The sequence below is a fragment of the Loxodonta africana genome, chromosome 25 (assembly GCF_030014295.1).
Source record: "Loxodonta africana isolate mLoxAfr1 chromosome 25, mLoxAfr1.hap2, whole genome shotgun sequence".
Taxonomy (NCBI): Eukaryota; Metazoa; Chordata; class Mammalia; order Proboscidea; family Elephantidae; genus Loxodonta; species Loxodonta africana.
Genome location: NC_087366.1, coordinates 36,586,961 through 36,607,058, shown reverse-complemented (window position 1 = coordinate 36,607,058; position 20,098 = coordinate 36,586,961). Strand labels below are relative to the sequence as shown.

General features: G+C 39.7%; 1 protein-coding gene across 3 annotated transcripts; it reads left to right on the top strand.

The window, feature by feature from the left end:
* The first annotated feature begins 1,966 nt into the window (after positions 1-1,966).
* RBM34 (RNA binding motif protein 34) lies at positions 1,967-17,375 on the top strand. Of its 3 annotated transcripts, XM_003410900.4 has the most exons (11): positions 1,967-2,097; positions 2,214-2,388; positions 2,650-2,786; positions 6,263-6,503; positions 7,959-8,018; positions 11,269-11,312; positions 13,086-13,169; positions 13,315-13,378; positions 15,032-15,071; positions 15,393-15,511; positions 17,024-17,375. In XM_003410900.4, the coding sequence occupies exons 1-11, from the start codon at positions 2,045-2,047 to the stop codon at positions 17,306-17,308; spliced, it is 1,302 nt and encodes a 433-aa protein (XP_003410948.1). In that variant the 5' UTR covers positions 1,967-2,044; the 3' UTR covers positions 17,309-17,375. The 3 variants fall into 3 exon arrangements, with proteins under 3 accessions (XP_003410948.1, XP_064132761.1, XP_010589322.1); XM_064276691.1 differs by lacking the exon at positions 15,393-15,511 and having other exon boundaries at positions 17,024-17,186; XM_010591020.3 differs by lacking the exons at positions 15,032-15,071; positions 15,393-15,511.
* The last annotated feature ends 2,723 nt before the right edge of the window (positions 17,376-20,098 follow it).

Sequence of the window (20,098 nt, the reverse complement as noted above, 5' to 3'; positions counted from 1 at the left end):
CAATACTTAAGCGCTTGGCTGCTGACCTTTTTGCCAGCCAGAAGGTCAGCAGTTTGAACCAGGGCTTCCAACAACTGCTGAGAATTTGCATTTCTAACAGTTCCCAGGAGGTTACATGTAAGAGTCACCTGAGTCTCTGGTTAAAATGTGGATTATGATTGATTATACCTGGGGTAGAAACGCAAATTCTCACCTAGAGGCAGGATGGAGAAAAGATCTGGCCATCTGCTCCAGGTTAGGAAACCCTATGGGTTTTTGTTTTTGTTTTTGTTTTCCTAGTCTAATACAGGGTTGCTCTGAGTCAAAATCGATTGGATGGCACACAATTATGTTCTTACACAGTGTTCCTCAAGACCTTTTTTCTTACTTGAAATACTTAGGGTGTGGTCTTGTTTTCTTAACCTAGGGGTGCTCTGAGAGGTGGAGCATGAAACCTCTGACTTTTTGGCAAAACTCATTCTACTTTTCTATCAAAAGTCCTTATATTTTAAGAACTCAGAGGGGTTCGTGATCGCTAAAAGGTTAAAAACCAGTTCCGAATGGCAATGAGGCTAATTTTTTTTTTTAACTATCTACAATCATAGCCTTCATACTTATTAACAATTTTATTTTCCTTTACAAGTATTTGGAAACCCTGGTTGTGTAGTTGTTAAGAGCTACGGCTGCTAACCAAAAGGTTGGCAGTTAGAATCCTCCAGGTGCTCCTTGGAGACCCTAGGGGGCGTTCTACTGTGTCCTATAGGGTCGCTCTGAGTTGGAATTGACGGCAACGGGTTTGGTTTTTGGTTACAAGTACATGCTGCCTTTCATTCTTTGTAAATCCATTTCCTCACCTTTCTAGTCCTAATTTTTCCATACTATTTAGGAGTTTTTGGTCCTAAGTAGCACTCTCCCCAGGACTGAACACTCATCCTTTCTAGGAACACTTAAGGATGTGTGAGTTTTCCCCCAGGAACTCCACGTCTGTCACTCAAAATAAGAATGACACAAACATCGTATGAGAGTTTAGGTACGTACAAGATGTAATCCTGTAGAGAAGAGTTTCACGGTTGTAAGAATAAGACATAAAAGAATTAAATGCTAAACTGTACGGTCAGGGAGAGCAAGTGCTACGTTTAAAGGGGGTAATGTACGCACATACAAAAGCTGTGATGACTGATGGTGCCATTACAGCAAACTTTAATATACAAGGGAGATTCACCTGGAAATGGAATATGTAGGCTAGACTGGAGGAGGAAGAGTCAGGAAGGCCAGCGGTTGCTGTGATCCAGATATGAGGTGATTCTTGCAATAATGTTGGGGAGAGAAGTAATGAGATTGGGAGACATTTTGAAGAAAAAAATAGAACGTCTTCATTGGACTGGATAGGGCAGATGGAGATGCTTGAGTTGAAATACTGGATAATTGGACTTTTCCTGTCTTTGTGAAATACCACATCAAGGGAAACCAAAATTTAGGGCTCAGAAATCAAAACCAGGGCCAAGCAGTTCAATATTGTGGCTTTTGTTTGTTTTTAAACATATCTGATGTGGGTTATAAAAGGTGACATATATTTCCAGTGACTCTTGCTAAGCAGTTTTCAAATAGCAAGGCTGATCTCAAAAAGTCAAATCCTAATTATTTTACTACCAACGCTGTTGAATTCAATGATTTACCTAGTAATTTCTTCTCGTTTCTTGTCACCTAAAAGTCAAATTAACAAATATTCACTAGGGAGAGTGCCCTGTCATTGATTAATAACATATTCTTATCCTCGTGCTTCGGCATTTTGGTGCGTTTTTCCCTCTGCTTGGATTGACACCCCACTCCCTATCACTCAGCCTGGATGATTCTGACTCAGAAGTCAAGTCCCAACTGCTCTAGGTGTCCCTGAAACAAACAGCCACCCGGCACAACCCTGCGTTCGCAGGCCGCCCTCGCTCCTGTGGGGTGTCTCCAGCCCAGAGGCTCGGCCGCAGAGACTGCCGGGCGCGGAAGCGGAAGTACTGGGACCCGGAAGTGCAGGCTCACATGCCGCGGCTCTGTAAGAGGCCTTAGAATCAGGATGGCTTTGGAAGTGAAGACAAAACGGAAGAAGAAGACAAATGCCGGGCAGGGGTGAGTGGCATGCGGAATGTCTACGTGGGCAAGGACGTTGTCCATTTGGGAGCTCGGGAGGGGGGAAGCGACGGGCGGTGGAGTGGTGTCGCTGAGTATCTAGCGTTCATTTCCAGAGAGAACCCCGACGACAGCTTTTGCGGGAACCTGACTGGAGAGTATCTCGTTGGACAAGTCGCCGATAGCTTATTCCACAGTAAGCGCCTCACCAGAGGCACCACAGATCGGCTGGCGTCCCTCTTCAGCCTTTTTGAGACTCCGGTTCAACCCGTGTACGTGTCTGTGCCTAAAGTAAGTCACTGGGTTCTATGACGAATGTTTCATTAGAACAGCTTTTCGACAAGCAAGTCTTACCCGTCGATTGACCATGCAGGACATGATTTCTGTTGTGCCTTTGGGGGCATGGGGCAGATAGGATTAATATTAAGTAACCTTTCATTACTAGATATAACCTGTAAGAGAGTAAAGATGCTAATTTAGACCACCGAATTATCGCTTAGGTTCAGAATTTTAAAGGATGAGATCTCAAACATAAATTCAAACTTTTAAAAGGAAACCACCAAAAAAAGGAAACAGGATGAGGAGGAAGAAATTACATCCCAAATTCAAAGACCACATTTGCAAGAACCTGCAAAAAAAGTGAAAGTGAAGAAGAAACTTTCTGATGCAGACAAAAAGTTGGCAAACAGGTCAGTAACCTCTCTCCCTCTCAGTTGATGTTAAAGAAATTATAATTCATTTACCACAATAGTTGTCTTAATCTTTTTCTCATTTCGTATTTCTAATAATTAATTTAAAATTTTTTCTATTATACAAAATGTCATATATGTACAGAATTTGAAAAGGATAATGAACCCCATGTACGCAGCATCAGCAATTGTTAATGCTTGGTCAGTCTTGATTCATCTTTACTCCCATTCATATCCTCATTTGGAAGTAAATCTAAGACTTAGTGTTTCATTTATAAAATTTTAGTGTGAGTTTGGTGTTTTTCAACTAAATCCAGGGACCAAATTTCTCCCGTTAACTTAGTTGATGGTATTTTGTTGTTGTTGTTGTTTTTAATACAGTTTATTTGAATCAGGATCCAAAGAAGATGTGTTTGTTGCAGTTGGTTGATATATGTCTTCTGAGTCTAAGCAATGGCTCAGCTCTCCCACTCTGTCCTTCCATCACCACAGAAGTTGTAGGGTGTCCAGTTACGTGCACCCTCTGCTGCTTAGCAGTGCCACCACACGATCCTAGTTTGCTTTCCTCTACCCCATTACCAGCTTTTCCACAATGGTTGTCATGCTCTTTAAGTCCCTTATCCCCCTCATCGCCCCCCCCCCAAGTCTTTCTCAGCAGGTGATCCTGTTACCTGGTGCAAGAGCTATTAATTGCTAACAGTTGTGAACTTCCACTTTTTGTCCCCTTATTTACTGTATCTGTGTTGTTGTTAGCTGTTGTGAAGTCAGCCCCAGACTCATGGCAACCCCATGCACAGAGGAACAAAGCACTGCCCATTCCCACAGCATACCTGTGATCAGTTATGATCATATGGTTGTGATCCATAGGATTTTTTTTGGCTAATTTTCAGAAGTAGGTCACCAGGCTTTCTTCTTAGTTCATTTTAGTCTGGAAGCTCCTCTGAAATCTGTTAAGTATCATAGCAACATGCAAGCCACCACTGACAGACGGTTGGTGACTGTGCTTGAGGTGCATTGGCCAGAAATTGAACCCACATCTCCTGCGAGGGAGGTGAGAATTCTACCACTGAACCACCAACAGCCTTACTATATTTATGTGTACCCTTAATCTCTTCCCCTTTTTCTTAGAGAAAAGTGTCTTCCTTTTTATCTAAGATTATTCAACTGTCTGTGTGTGTACACTACATACTTATTCTTCTGCACCTCTAGGGATTGGGCCAGCCATCAGATACATCCATTGTCTTCTTTTTCTGTATTTTCAATCTTTTTACCATATAAGTACACTAAAGATTCTTATCTTAGAAAAAGAACCCATCTCTCACGCCCCCCCAAAAAAGCAAAACCCTATCTACAATCATCTCTTTTTGCTATTGTTCCCTCAATCCTTTGCCTTGTACTCAAACTTTTTAAAAAGTTGTCTATACTTGCTCACTGTCGCTTTTCTTGATGTCTTTATTCTTCTATACACTGTCTGGTTATTTCTTGGTTTTGTTTTAGTTTTTTCTTTTTACTCTGACCATGCCCGTGAAATAGTGCTCAGGGAGGCCACCCTACCTGGTTGTCATATTTGATCAGCAAATGACCTTGGCCTTAAGAGCCTTCCCTGTTACATTTGAGATGGCTGCATTCCTTCTGAAGCTGTTGACGTCTCTGATAGCAGTCTCTTCTGATTCTACTCCTCATGTTTGTCTAGCCCTTCTTAGTGTTGTTGTCATTGGTACCTTTTTTTCTGACCTTAATGTTGATTTTCTTCAGGATTCTCTTCTTGGTCGTCTTCTCGTAACCTTTTCTCTCTCATTCTGGGCAGCCTCTCTCTTAATCTCCAGACCTGTATATCTGTTTGCATACTGGCACTCGCTCCTGTATGTTCCACATACACCTCAAAATCAGAATGCTTCAGACTAATCTCATCATCCTCATCAAACCGGTCCCTTTGGTACCACCATTCTTCTAGTTGCCTAGGCCAGTGACCCAGGAGTCTTCCTATACCATTACCTCTCCCTGCATATCTAATCAGATGCCGAGTCCTGATGATCCTTTTAATTTTCTCTTAAATCGGTCTTCTCCTTTCCACTTTCTCCCCTGTTCTCCTCAGATATACACCATCATTAACTGTCTCCATACTGGCAGTCCCTTCTCTAGCCTTGCCCAACCTTTCCTAATTATCTTCCACCATGCTGCCCAAATGATCTTTTTGTAGGCATTGCTCAAAATCTTCAATGCCGTCACCCCAGTCTTCTGTGGGATAAAATCTAAGCAGCTTTGCATAACAGGCAAGGCTTTTCTTGACCTGGTTCCCACCTTACCATACTGTCTCATATTCTTTGACTCCTGCTAGATATTTTATACACCATCCTGAACCAAAAATTAGACGTAGTCCCTCTTTTTAGTGTAGCTTGTGATCTCCTGGAGAAGCACCCAGTGAAAATTTATTGAGCAGTGACTGTGTATCAGGCATCACGCTTCTTCCTCTGAGGAAATTTGTTTTTCCAGGCACATTTTTTCTCTTATATTCCCATGATGTATATTAGTTACCATTTTATTTTGAATTTTGCTTGTCTGGTGAGTTACAAGTCCCAGTGGCACAATGGTTAAGTGCTCCACTGCTAACCTAACGGTTGGCAGTTTGAACCCACCCAGTGACTATGTGGGAGAAAGACCTGGTGATCTACTTCCATAAAAATTACATCCAAGAAAACCTATACTGCAGTTCTGTTCTGTCACATGGAGTTGGGATTGACTTGATGACACCCAGCAGCAATGAGCTAGACTATTGAAAGGCCTTTAATGGTGCCTTTTTTTTTTTTTTTTTTTAATCTTTATATCCCCAGATGCTAGAACTGAATAGGAACCCAGTGAATATTTGTTGAATGAATCAGTCATTTTTATGACGACTCCTACCCATTCCCTCCCCTCACTCAGATCCACATCCAGTTCTCTTTGGGCTGACTCTCAGACTTCACTTATTCAGGGAAGCCAGTATTTTATATTGAACTTTCCATTTCAGAATTTTGATACACAGTTCTTTAAATGTTACAGAACTATTAAAAGTAGGAAATCTTTTCTTTCCTATTGGCCATACTACTTTTATAAAGTAAATATTTTGCAGGTATAGTAATCCTCTCAGACGCCCTGGGCCACCCTTCAAAATAGTGCTGCAAACCCTGTAAGGTTCTAGAGCAGTTGTGCTTTATCTGGACTTTGTAGCATGTCTTCAGAAATGGAGTTTTTCTTCTTCTAACTCTTTTTAAGTTGAAAATTTGTTTCCTAAAAACACTACCCACTTGTTTGATAATATTACTTTTAAATTTTAGATATGTTTGTGAATGGTAAATTCATATTTAGAAAAGCCAGAGTAGTTGGGAAATATTTCTAATCACAGAGAGTATCTATCCATTTATAAACTGCGTTTGTTGAATATTAGACCTGATTTCCATGACTCTTATTTCTTCCTTTTTTTGTTTTGCCTTAAAAAGGGAAAGCGCTCTAGCATGTGCTGATTTAGAAGAAGAAGAAATTCACCAGGAACACGGGCAGAAAAGGAAACGCTCCCAGTCTGGTGGTGGTGTTAAAGCAGCAGATAAAAAAGTGCTTGATGATGTAGATCACCCAGTTGTAAATCAAAGAAAGAAAATTCAAGTCAACCAAGAAGAGGAGAGATTAAAGAACGAGAGAACTGTGTTTGTTGGTAATTTGCCAGTCACATGTAATAAGAAGGTGAGTTTATGGTTTGTATATTGTAAAAACTGAGGGACGTTAATAATTTTTCCGTTTGTTTACTCTTCCTTTGTTGAGTACACACATAATTAATCACTGTTGAGTATAAATAAATACATAAATTGTTCTGTGGTAGATTCCACCATCCACCCCTTCCTTTCCATTCCTATAGTCACTACCCTATTTCAGGCTTTGGTCAGCCTCATTTGGGTTATTGTGGTGACTTCCACATAAGCACTAAAGCATGAGCTGCTCCGTATGTGCAGGGGTATTTATTTATATCTTTTCTTTACTGCTCTGTGTATGCTGTGCACCTGAAAGGGTGCCTAGCACGTAGTTGTTGCTATGTGCCATCAAGTCGATTTTCAACTCATGCTGACGCCATGTGACAGGTTTGAACTGCCCCATGGAGTTTTCTTGGCTGTAATCTTTACCAGAACAGATTGCCAGAGCTTTCTCCTGCAGAGCTGCTAGGTGAATTCGAACCACCAACCTTTTAGTTAGCAGCTGAGCGCATCACCGTTGCACCACCAGGGTTCCTTTAGCACATAGTAAGCATTCAATAAATATTCGTTACCTAAGTGAATGAGTGCATCCTCAATTTCTTCCATTATTTGGGCTTCACCAAATCAAAAACATGCCCTTAATTTTCTGTATTTTCATATGACACTGTTGGCAATCCCTCAGATCAAAACCCTGCTCTTCTTTTGAAGTACAGTTTAAATTACAATTCCTGAAAAAGCAGACAGTACAAAAAACTTAACTTCTTAACCTCTGCTTTTCACTGTTGCCCTCGTCTCCTAGCATTTGATTCATGATTATTTTGTAGGACATAATACAGTTGGCTTTATAGCATACTTCACTTATTGATTTTCCTATTAGATTATAAGGGGCTCAAGAGAAAGGACTGTGTATGGTGCTTTGCACAAATTAAACTCACTAATTAAATTGTTTTTGAATTAGACTTGGTTATAGAAATTATTGCCTTAAGTATAATACACTTGAGCCAGTCATAAGAATAATGTATACAACTTGCCCTCTAGGCTCTCCCTCGATCTGATGGTCTCAATTCTGAACAGTTAGAGAATTTCTCATAGTGACATAAACATCCTAAAGAGTTTTGTCTGGTTTAACCCATAGTGAAAAGGTGACAGAATCTATGGAAAATATAAAAATAAGCCTAACCTAAATTTAGATGTTGTAGTTAAAGATTGTAGAAGATTAGAAGACAAAAATGTTGTGTACCTCATGGATATTAATTTGAACTTGAATCGTGTTTTCCTTTTGTGTTAGTTGCGGTAAATTTTTTTGTCTACCCAACTGAATAGTCACCTACTTCTCCTGAAAGACTTTTAAAATAAAAATTGTTAGTAAAAATTTTGAGGCAGTTTTACTTATTTCATTTTTGTACCACTTAATTGATGGACTAAAAGCATATGTGTATTTTCTTTTTAGAAGCTGAAGTCTTTTTTTAAAGAGTACGGACAAATAGAATCTGTACGATTTCGTTCTCTGGTAAGCCCCTTGCCGCTTAAAATTGCATAATCTTAAAGCTGTTGCATTTAAATCAGTCTATTAACTTCTTGGTATGAGTGAGAGTAGCACTTGACCTTAACCTTTTCAAGCAACAGGTTCGTTCTAATCTGTCCCAAAAGAAGAGTTGCCCTTGTATCTATTGCGGACCGTTGGACTTTGTTAAACAATTTAATGAGTTCACGTAATAAAATCGTATCTTTGTTACTAAGGCCAGGCGTGTTCTTTGGAGGGTGGATGGGTGACTTTTTTTTGCTGTGTCTATTTAATAGGCAGAGAAGTTAAACTTAATTGAATAGCATCTCCAGAATCTTGCATTCCCATCATTCCCATCATATGTCCTACATCCATCCAGTGTGTTCCCATCATATGTATTGTGTCAATCCAGTATGGTAAGTTTGTGTGACTGCTGCCAACAACACTCATACTCTGAGCATAGACAGATGAAGTTTTTTTTTTTTTTTTAATCTAATGTTAAAACTTTATAGAAGTGATTAGTATTTGGTTTTACCAGTTAAACACTCTGCAGGCTAGTTGTAGTGCCATTCATTGGAGAGTGAAATGAGTGTCATTTGTGGTGGTTGGTTTTTCTATACATGACTTTTTTTTTTTAACTGTGTGTATGATTTACTGTGGTATATATTGTGAATATTATTATTTTTTAATGTAATTAATGCTTATTAGAATACAGGAAATGTTCATTCTGTGTTTCTGACTTCTTTTTTTTCTCAGGTGATTCTTGATATTATTGATGTTTTGGGTTGGATAATTGTTCTGGGAGCTGTCCTGTACACTGTAGGACGTTCAGCAGCGTCCCTGGCCTCTCTCCCCTAGATGCCAATAGCACTCTTAACTCCCCTCCCCCAGCTGTAACAACGAAAAATATCTCCAGACATTGCCAGTGTCCCTGGGACATCTCCAGAATTGCCCACTTCTCTAAAAGTAGACATTTCCCAAGGTTTTGACACAGTCCCCAAAATTGTTTTCATGGTGTTTGTTTTCTCCTTTTTTCACATGCATTTTGTCTGCCCTTCCTAGTCCTAGTTCAACATATCAGATCCTTACCTGACATGTCAACTCAGAAGTCCTACCAGCACCTCAGTTTCAGCATTTTTGTGCTTACCTCTTTCTGCCCCGCACCCCAATCTCTGCTGCCCACTGATTGTCTATATTATCATTTTTCCTATATTACATACTTAAGCCGAGGCTGCAAGCTTACTCACATTTGGAGTTGCCTTTGCCTCTCTTCTTTGGCCCCGCCATTCTGTTGTTTGCCAACCTTGATGGTTTTTCAACTGTGGTGCCTTTCCTAGATGAGTCATTCCTTGCTTTTTATATTTTCACACCTAAGTTCTCATTACCTTTTGCTGGAATTGTTGCAGTGGCCTGTTATGGCTCTCACCTCCAGTCTCCCTCTGCTTTATCCAGCAAACCAGTGTCAACTTAGTCTTCCTAAAGTACTTCCTCCTGGTGCCCCTCCCCTTCCCAGCTCCCCACCCCCACTATTACCCACACACATACACACACACCCCTTGGCATTACCTTCTTACCCTTGGGAAACCTGCCCTGATTCTGCCTGTCCCTAGAGTACCCATGTTTGGTGACCCTGCTGTGCACTCTACAGCAAGCACCCTGTACTTTGTTATACTTATCACTCTTTACTGTAATTGTTGGTGACATTGTCCCACGAAAATGTAAACTGTGATTACAAATACCCTATTTGCCTTGCTTATCTTTGGGTCCCCAGCACTGGCAGATTGTACCCATTAAATATGTATCAGCTATTACTGTGGAGTCGATTCCAACTCATAGCAACTCTATAGGACAGAGTAGAACTGCTCCATAGGGTTTCCAAGGAGTGGCTGGTGGATTCAAATGGCCTACCTTTGGTTAGCAGCCATAGCTCTTAATCAGTGTACCACCAGGGCTCCAAGTATGTATTGAATTACCTAAAAACTTTGAGTTATTCTGTCAGTGAAATAGCGTCCTCAGGGCTTACCTATCAGTTTACATGGTGGCCCCACTATACCAGTCCAGCTCGCCGCCAGCTCTTTGTTCCTTCTCATGTATACTGTGCAGCAACCAGGTAGCTGCATGTCTTTATTGACCATGTACATAGGCCTTCTCACCTTGGGCGTTTTGCTCAGTTCATTTACTATTCCTAGAATTCTTTTGAAAGTTCCATTTTGCTTATCAAGATACTATGTGCTTTTCAATATGCAGCTAATGTCACCTCTTCAAGCCTTCTGGTGCTTTATATCATTAAATGGTGTTTTTTTTTCCCTCTAAATTCTTTTTGTACTTTATTGCCCTATGTTATCTTTATTTATTGATATTTTCAATAACAGGATGTAGATCCTTGAGAGCACACAGAAGGCACCTGGCAAATTTTTTTCGATGACTGTCGTTTGTCGTTTGGCATGTTTTGCGCTGTTTCTCTTCCTATATTTTGAGAGTTTGACTCTAGGTTAGCAGTCTTAGCAGGACAAACAGAAAAGAGCCTATGTAAACTATCAGATGACCAAGAAGGAAAACAGCTTTTCCAGAGGAGATTTGTAGTAACTGCCCTAAAAGAGATTTACATTCATAGAAGCTCCTAGGCTTGAACTGCAGGGTCTCTATCTTTTTTCTTTTGTTAATTGAGGTAAAATTCACCTAACATAAAATTAACCATTTAAAAGTGAACAATTGAGTGGCATTTAGTACATCACAATGTTGTGTAACCACCAACTCTATGTAGGTCTTAAACATTTTCTTCACCCCAAAAGGAATGAAGTAACAATGTATCTACTTATATTATTTATGAGTTTAATTTTAAAATCACATCGAATATAAAATATTAATTTAGAAATGTTGCGTTTTTCCACACACATAAAACCATTTTACTCACATTTTTCATGTGACAGCAGAATGTTATCATAACTAGAACCCCCTTTGAGGCATCTGACACAGGTAGAGAGCTCATTACTTTTACTTCCGTCTAGGTTATTTGAGAGCCACTGCCTGTTAAATCTGAGTATGATACTAACATTGGAAATTTTTAACCTAAGCCATGAGGTCCCATTCATACAGCACAGGGCAGTTGTTTCTGGTTTGATTATTTCCCGAGAGTTTTTTTAATCATAACATATCCAAGCTAGATATTTAGGCTTAAATTAGAATTTAATAAATTTGAAGTAGTATTTCAAATACTGAATTTTCTTTAATACTGTTTTTTCCTTTCTTCTAAAAGATTCCAGCAGAAGGGACTTTATCTAAAAAGTTGGCAGCAATAAAGTAAGTTTATTAGAGAAAGGTAATCTTAAACTCTCTCTCCATTTTAGTTAAAAATTGAGATAATTTCTTAGCAACTTTGTAGAGTTTTATTTATTGAATAATGCATCACGCTTGACTGTTTTTTTGTGTCTGTAATAGTGTATAAATTTATTTGTAAAATGCTTGTCTTTAAGCCTTAATGTAGATTGTAGAGTCACAGAATGTAATATAAAATAATTTACTGGAAAATATACCATGAGGAATTTTAAGCATGTTCATTACTACATAGTGTTTGGAACAGAATAAGAAACTTTTGTGCCCAAATTTTCTAGTACAAATCATAAATACCATATTTCAGCAGTGCTGAGTTACACATTTTCCCACATCTTATCATCTCTGAAATCATGATATACCTTGAACCAGTGATGCCTCACAGTTGCTGTCAGCCTGGCCTGAAGTCAGGCGCTCCTAGGGAGGAGGACTGTTTGCTTCTGCCAGTCACCTGGGTATACCACCAGCCCGAGACTGCTTTAAGTCCTCTGGTTGGGATACCTGGTGGCATAATGGTTAAGAGCTTCACTGTTAACCAGATGGCCGGCAATTTGAATCCACCAGCTACTCCCTGAAAACCCTATGGGGCAGTTCTGCTTTGTCCTATAGGGTCGCTGTGAGTTGGAATCGACTTGATGGCAACAGGTTTGGTAGTGTGACTTAAGGTTCACATTCTCAGGGGCTCCCCCTGAGTGCCGAGTATGAGACGTGCAAATTTCCTTGCTTTCCTTTCCTATATGGCATGGTACTTTCTCATTTACCTTCAGCTTTATGCGAGGCTTCCCATTCGTCCCCCAGTCTTGGGTGTGTTTTCTTTCTTAATGGTACATAAAATGATGGAAAATCAATCAGAAGTGTCTTTGTAGTAGATAAACTATAATAATATACTTTAGAAACATTTTTGGGAATCTTATTATATAAAAAATTTGAATTGCATCAGTCCCTTTGGACTTCTTGTTTAGGTGCCATCATAGCGACCCTGTGTACGACAGAACAAAACACTGCCCGGTCCTGTGCCATCCTCACAATCATTGCTGTGTTTGAGCCCATTGTTGCAGCCACTGTGTCAGTCCATCTCGTTGAGGGTCTTCCTCTTTTTCGATGATCCTCTACTTTACCAAGCATGAACCCTTACTTCAGGGACTGGTCCCTCCTGATAACATGTCCGGAGTATGTGAGATGAAGTCTCACCATCCTTGGCTTCTAAGGAATATTCTGTCATACTTCTTACAAGACAAACTTGTTTGATAATCTGCCCCTGGTGGTTAGCTTTGGAGGGAGGGATGGGTTGTAATTGGGAAGGGCCACATAGAGAGGTGTCTAGGGTGTTGACCTTTTAATAATTCACTGAGCTATACATTTTTGTGTAGTTTTCTATACGTGTGTTTTATTTTACAGTTAGAGAAAAAAATCCAAGTTGCCTTTCACATCTGTTTGTGTGTGTGCCAGATACAGAGCTGCAACTGAGATTAGAGTGTCTAGTCCTTAATGTTCTCAGGGATTGGTGTCATGTTGGGGGGCTACTGGTTCTCACACAGCGAGGATTTGTAAAAAGGGGTGGGCTACGTGTTTGGGCTAATACTTTATTAGTTATGTGTTACTTTTTGAGTTATTACATATTTATTCTAAGAGATGAAATTTTCCCCCAGTATTTCTTGTTATATCTATTGATTGAGAATAGAAAATAAGCTGTATTTATTTTCGTAAGATTGAGGATAACAAATTTTGTTTTCTTTGATGTAGACGTAAAATTCATCCTGATCAGAAAAATATTAATGCCTATGTCGTGTTTAAGGATGAGAGTGCTGCTACAAAAGCTTTGAAAAGGTAATTGTATCTCTTCAAGGTTTGCCCAGAATTATTGCATTTCAGTGTGCACAGGTACATTTTTTATTCCTTGGTTTTACTTTACAGCTCATTTTACAGTAACTCAGTGCTCATTTGTAATAACCACTTCCCCATGTATTTATAGAAATGGGACCCAAATTGCAGATGGATTTCGTATTAGAGTTGATCTTGCATCTGAGACCTCATCTGTAAGTAGTATTTAATTTTTTTAAAGAACTTAACTGTAGCCTTGCAGAGAAAAATATTTCCATCTGCACTTGAGCTGAGAGGGGAGTGGGATTCGTAGTGTGAGCACCCGGGTGAGCACAGAAGAACATGAAGCTTCTTCCCTCGAGATGCTTAGGGTGCTTAGAGTGACACAAGGACTTTTAGTCAGCTTTAGCTTCAAGAATATACTCTCTTCTGCTTGAATACTTTCCCTACCCCCACTATTAGAGCAAATAATCCTAGAACGTTAGGGCCAGAAGGTACATTAGAGATTATCTGTTCTGACCCCTTATCATATAGACTGAGGTTGGGAAAGTTAAATCATTGACTAAACGTTATTTGAATACCTCCTGTGTGTCAGACACACAGTGGTAAGACAGTCTCAGTTCCTTAGGGACTCACAGTATAAAGGTAGAGATGAGCAGATGAACAGATTGTTGCCTGGTTTTACAGTAAATATCAAGAAGGTCAGCAGTTTGAATCTACCAGCCCCTCCAAGGGAGAAAGATGTGGCAGTCTGCTTCTGTAAAGATTTACAGCCTTGGAAACCCTATGTGGCAGTTCTACTCTTTCCTGTAGGGTCGCCATGAGTCGGAATTGACTCAGTAGCAGTGAGTTTTGTTATTTGGGTTTTATACGATAGATGCATAGTATGTTGTATCAGCACAAGAAAGGGGCACTTAACTTGGGGAAGTGCAAACAAGAAGGGTCAAGGAAGGTGTCTAAGAGAATAGGTCTTAAATCAGTTTTGAAAGATGAGTAGGCATTAGTGAAACTACTGCTGCCTCCCCCCCGCCCCCCCAAAAAGGGCATATCTGGGCAAGAAAATCAGTGTGAATGATGGGAAACTTAGTTTGCTGAGGGAATGGTAAGAGCTTGATGCAGATAGAAGGTATGAGGTACGAGGGGCAGTGTAGTAAGAGTTGCAGTTGGAGGAAAAGACGCCAAATCATGAAGACCCTTGGTTGCCATGCTGAGGGATCTGGATTTTATGTAGCATTTGTTTTAAAATTTTAAACTAAGAAGTAACATGGCAAGATTTGTGTTTTGCACAGGCCTCTCTGGAAAGGGAGGATGGGTTGGAAGAGTTCACTGCAGTCACAGTTCATTGCAGTCATTGTCAAAGTGCTTAGTTGAGAAATGAGAAAGACCTGGATGAAAGTACAGGGGTCAGCAAACCTGTGGGCCAAATCCATCCACCACCCTTTTTGTTAATAAAGTTTTATCAGAACGTAGACATTCTTTTCCATTCACCTATTGTTGCTGGCTGCTTTCCTGCTGTAACAGCAGAATTGAGTATTTGCGACAGAGACCACAGGGCCCACAAAGCTAAAATATTTACCGTCTGGCCCTTTACGTACACAGTTTGCTGACTCCCGATGTAGCAAGCCTTTCTTGAGCAACTACCATGTGTCAGTGCCAGCCCTGAACAAAGCTCCCTCTGGTGGCACTCACTCCCAGTCTAGCCAGGAAGATGGAGTAAGTTGATCACCAAACAAGGGACTGATGAGAGAGATGTGTGGCTAACTCAGGAGGAGTGGTGACCAAGTCAGGCCAAGAAGTGAAGGAAAAGGAGGATTTTAGGATGACTTCTGCTTGAGAGATTTTTTTTCTTAACTCTCTTTGTGTTTCAGAGGGACAAAAGATCAGTATTTGTGGGGAATCTCCCTTACAGTAAGTTTATTTAAACAAACTATCTGTTATTAAAATAACAGGGGAAATTAAAATTGATTTAGTAACTTAATGTTTTGCCTGAAGACCAACTTTAAAAAGCATGCAGTATAAATAGACTAATTTTCATGATGATATATGTAAATGGACCACCAGCCACTCCTTGGAAACACCATGGGGCAGTTCTACTCTGTCCTATAGGGTCGCTATGAGTTGGAATCGATAGCAATGGATTTGATGTGTAAATAGCTTTATTATTAAAAATTTCCAGCTTTCTAAGGAGATTCCAAGTCTTAACCTATGTTTTGGCTGAATTCGATTTAGAAATTGAAGAATCTATGGTTGAGAAGCACTTTTTGGACTGTGGAAGTGTTGTGGCCGTGAGAATTGTGAGAGACCAAGTGACTGGAGTCGGCAAAGGGTTTGGCTATGTGCTGTTTGAGGTAGGGCAGACTCAGGCACTATCACTGTCCTTTGAAGAAATGGGAGGGGTTGTTACTCCCATTTCACCTATTCGGACATAACTGTCATTTTCACCCTCAGTTGTATCTTGAGAAAACTGAGTTCATAAACTGTGTTAGGGAGTACGGTTGCTATAGTAGCACCTCAGCCAAAAGATGTTCTGGTTGGCTCTTTATTCACAGTAATATTATCTCTCTGAATCTCAGTTTCTTTAAAATGGAGAAATTAATTGACCATTCGCTCAGAAGAAAATTTTAGTCTTTTTACTTTAGTTGACTAAATAATGACTATTGTTTCATGCCTAACATTGTTAAAAAAACTAAAGTAGTAAAAAATAATACATGTACTATCTGAGAGCATGCAAATTTTTCTTCCCTCAGCAACCGTCAGTCAATACATTTCCTTTAAGTTTTTTCCTGTGCCTTTTTTTTTTTAAATTGAGCTTATATCTATGTATATAAAATTTTGCAGCCCGCTTTGTTACATTGTGCTGTGTAAGAATGTTCCACTAAGTGATGTAACATAGTTTATACTCTTTTCTTCCCCTAATGTTGGACATTTGCAATGTTCTGTTTTTTGGTGTAAAAATCAAAATGCAGTGGTTACGTTTTTTTTCTTGAATGATTTCCTGCTCCTTGGATTATGATTATTCCCATTAGCGCGCAAGCTGTGTGACCATTTTCAAGTCTCTCAATATCACTTAAAATCCATTCCCATCAAATCAATTCTGACTCAGCGACTACAGGGCAGAGCAAAGCTGCCCGATAGAATTTCCAAGGCTGTAATCATTATAGAAGCAGACTGCCACATCTTTCTCCTGTTGAGCCGCTGCTGGGTTCAAACCGTAGACTTTTTGGTTAGTAGCTGAGCACTTAACCACTGCACTACTAGGGCTTCTTTGATTTGTGTCTTACATCATTCCTGTATTGTAGTTATCTTACTGCTTCTTGATTATTACCTGATAGGCTCTAAAGTCTTTGAACAGACATTAAGCGTTATTATCATTTAGTGGTTCTGTGATACAATAAAAGAATGCTAGGTCTTTCAATCTGAAAGGAACTCTAGAGGGCACCTAATCCAGGATCTCGGGAAGTGTAGAGTTTCCTGCCCTCAATTCGTCTAGTACAGCTTGACTTTTACCCAAAGATTTCTATGAAGCAGGCGTTTTATTGGTTTAAAAGATTCCGTATGGTTAGTTAGTCTAACACCTCGCTTTACCGGAGAAAAATGAAACCTTTAGGATTGTGACTCACCTGATCATTTGACAAAATTGTTTGAGAACTTCCTGAAGAAAAATTTGTTGGTACCTAATTAAAATGCGACTTAACGCACTGCTGTGAAAACACAAGAGGTTGGGGCTTATGAGGTATGGAAATGGAAGGGGTTTGTATGTTCAAATCTGAAAATGGTTCTTATCCATTAGCGTAGTGATTTTGTTAGTTTATTTACAGATGAGTTTCTGGTGAAGATTAACTTATTAATTTTTATTTCAGAATACAGATGCTGTTCATCTTGCTCTGAAATTAAATAATTCGGAACTAATGGGAAGAAAACTCAGAGTCATGCGTTCTGTTAACAAAGAAAAATTAAAACAACAAAATTCAAATCCAGGTTTGAAGAATGCGAGTAAACCTAAGCAGGGACTTAATTTTGCTTCAAAACATGCAGAAGCAAAGTCTAAAAGTTTATTTATTGGAGAAAAAGCAGTTCTCACTAAAAAGAAAAAGAAAGGACAGAAGAAAAGTGGACGACCTAAGAAACAGAAAAAACAGAAGTAGCTAAAGGCTTTTTGTTTTGTTTTGTTTTTTATACACTGAGGACTGGTAATAAAAGTGTGGTGACCCATGTGTTGAGTTTCAGAATTTTTTATGGATGGCATATGTGAAAAACGGAGACTTCTGTATTCTTAGTTCTTTCAAATTGTGATACTGCCTTTGACGCTTTGCTTTAAGATGTAGGTAGAATGCTCAGTGTGGATTATGTGTTACTACTGATGGTGAAAAAAAAAGAAAAAACCTTGCCGGAGTCAATTCTGACTCACAGCAACCCTATAGGACAGAGTACAATTGCCCCACAGAGTTTCCAGGGAGCACCTGGTGGATTTGAACTGCCACCCTTTTTGGTTAGCAGCTGTAGCACTTAACCACTACACCACTAGGGTTTCCCTATTAATGGTAAAAGAGGTGATTTCAGGCTTACTGTGAACATACAGAATTTTAATGTATGTTAGCACTTCAGATCTGTTATTTCAATAATAATATTGTTTGGGATGTGACTAAATTAAAAAGTGAGTACACCCGCTCCTCGCTTATCGACATGGTTAGGTTCCAAAGACCAGGTTGTTACACAAAAGATAACGTTATGCAGAAATGGAGGATATTTTTTTTCTGTTTTTAGACCATCCATTTTTCCAGTTTAATTTAGAAAATACAGTCATAGAAATAACAACAGCTAAGATTTACTGATGTGGTCATCATTGTGATGTGTTCAGTTATGGATTATTCCTCTGTGGAGAAGGAGGCTTGAAGGAGACAAAAGCTGGATAAAGCTCGGCTGTGTGATGGGAGGGCTGGCGGCTTGATGACTTGACCTTCCACCTGTGCTGGTCAGAGCTTCCCTCGAAGAGCTGCCTCCAGGGCTCCACTCCCACCCCTACTTGCCCTGTGTTCACTATCCTGGAGCCTTTGAGTCATCAAGGCTGGGGGCTTTCTATGAGGTCACTGATAGAAAGCCTCCCACCCAGGCGGAGGCCTCAGGCCCAGTTAAGCTCACTTTGGGATGTCATTAAATTTGCACGCACGTCTTCCAAACACCCTCTCCAATACCTCTTTCTCCCTTCCCAAACCACAGCTGTTTTGAGCTGCAGGGCCTCATGCCACATAGGAGATGGGAACCCAGCACAGGTGCCCACTGGCTCTGTGCTGCCTGCAAATCCTCCCAGAGGTCATGGCCACAGAGGAGGCTGGCCCCGCATGGCAGCTGGACACAGTGTCCCTGCCAGCAGAAGGGAGTGGAGTGCAGCGTAGGGGATGCTCCGTGGCTGTTGCCACCATGCCTGCTGCCTCATTAATGCACAAAATAGTCTGATAGATTTTTTACTATTGTCATAAATGCAAAATGTCAGATAAGATAGTGAGGAATAGGTGTAAATGGAAAGAAAAATGCAGTATCAACAGTAGTACTGATTGTGTCTAAGTAAATAAAGTGGGATACTGATCTAAGGTAGAGTCATAGACCTTAAGAAAAGTTTTGGGAGTGTTGCCCATTAAAATGACATCATCTTTTAAAAAGTCATGTTTAAACATTTTTCTGATAAAATACAGTAAGTCACGAAGTATGAACAATGCTCAACGAGGGAAGAGAATACTGTCGTACTCTCTTGGGACTTAACCTTAAAGCTGGGTCTTTCTAACTGGAGGGAGGAGTGGCAGTAGTAAACCAGCGTGGCTGATCTGAGGCAAGCAGAAACTATGACATCCAAACATGGTATCACGTAGGTGAATGGGAACGAGGGGCTTTATCACTGACTGTTTTGAAAATCCTATCTTTGGGGGTTTCACAAGAAAAACCTAAGGGATCTTGTAAATTTCGCTCTGTAGAGAGCACAGACAGCTCCAATTTTACTGTCTGCCCAGGGATTGGCTATTGTATGCTTAGGACCTTGTTTTTTTACAAGAAGATTTCAGTAAATACTTATTACCTGATCATTCTTGAGCAATTTTGCATATATATCCAGTTAACTATATATAAAGATGTATCTTTTTTATCATGTATAGTTTTTATAGACTATGTGACTATGTAGTCTGTGTGCATAAACAACTGTGACTTCTGTGAATGGTTTATTTTTTTATTGCTGTAAATATATTTGCTAATTCACTGTGTTTTATATGTACGATTTGGTGCTATCAGTTATCATTGCCAAATTTTTATCACCGTAAACAGACACTGCTTCCTAAACGATGATTTTCCCGTTCCGTCTTACCCTGGTAACCGCTAATAAAGCTTTGATCTCTGTACCTTTGTCTATTCTGGTTATTTTCTAGTGAAATCATACAGTAGTTATCTTTTTCTGATGGAATTATTTCACTCAGCAGAATGTTTTCCGAGTTCATCCATGTTGTAGCATGTGTCAGGACTTCATTTCTCTTTATGGATGAATGATATTCCAAGATATGCATATGTCACGTTTTGTTTATTGATTCATCTGCTTTTGAACATTTAGGTGGTTTTCCATCTTTTGGCAATTGTAAATAGGACTGCAGTGAACATTGGTGCACATGTGTCTGTTTTCGTTGCTGCTTTGAAGTCTTTTTGGTATATGTGAATGGGTAGCCTCTTAAAGCATAGCAGATGTATGGATTGAATTGTTTCCTGAAAATATGTGTTGTAAATCCTAACCCCTATGCCTGTGTAATAGGGTTTTCTTTGTTAGTCCATGTCAGTATAGAGTGTGTCTTATGCCAATCACTTTTGAGAATAAAAGAGCTTAGCCTTGAAACCCTCTGGCGCAGTTCTCTGCACACACGGAGTTGTCATGACTGGAAATTGATTTAACAGTTTTTAACGAG

What these genes read in the sequence shown, in the direction of transcription:
- RBM34 (XM_003410900.4), top strand. Translation starts at nt 2,045, where the DNA reads ATGGCTTTGGAAGTGAAGACAAAACGGAAGAAGAAGACAAATGCCGGG. An exon ending in TGTACGTGTCTGTGCCTAAA is followed by an intron (nt 2,389 to 2,649) that starts GTAAGTCACTGG and finishes AACTTTTAAAAG; the next exon opens with GAAACCACCAAAAAAAGGAA. An exon ending in AAAAAGTTGGCAGCAATAAA is followed by an intron (nt 11,313 to 13,085) that starts GTAAGTTTATTA and finishes TCTTTGATGTAG; the next exon opens with ACGTAAAATTCATCCTGATC.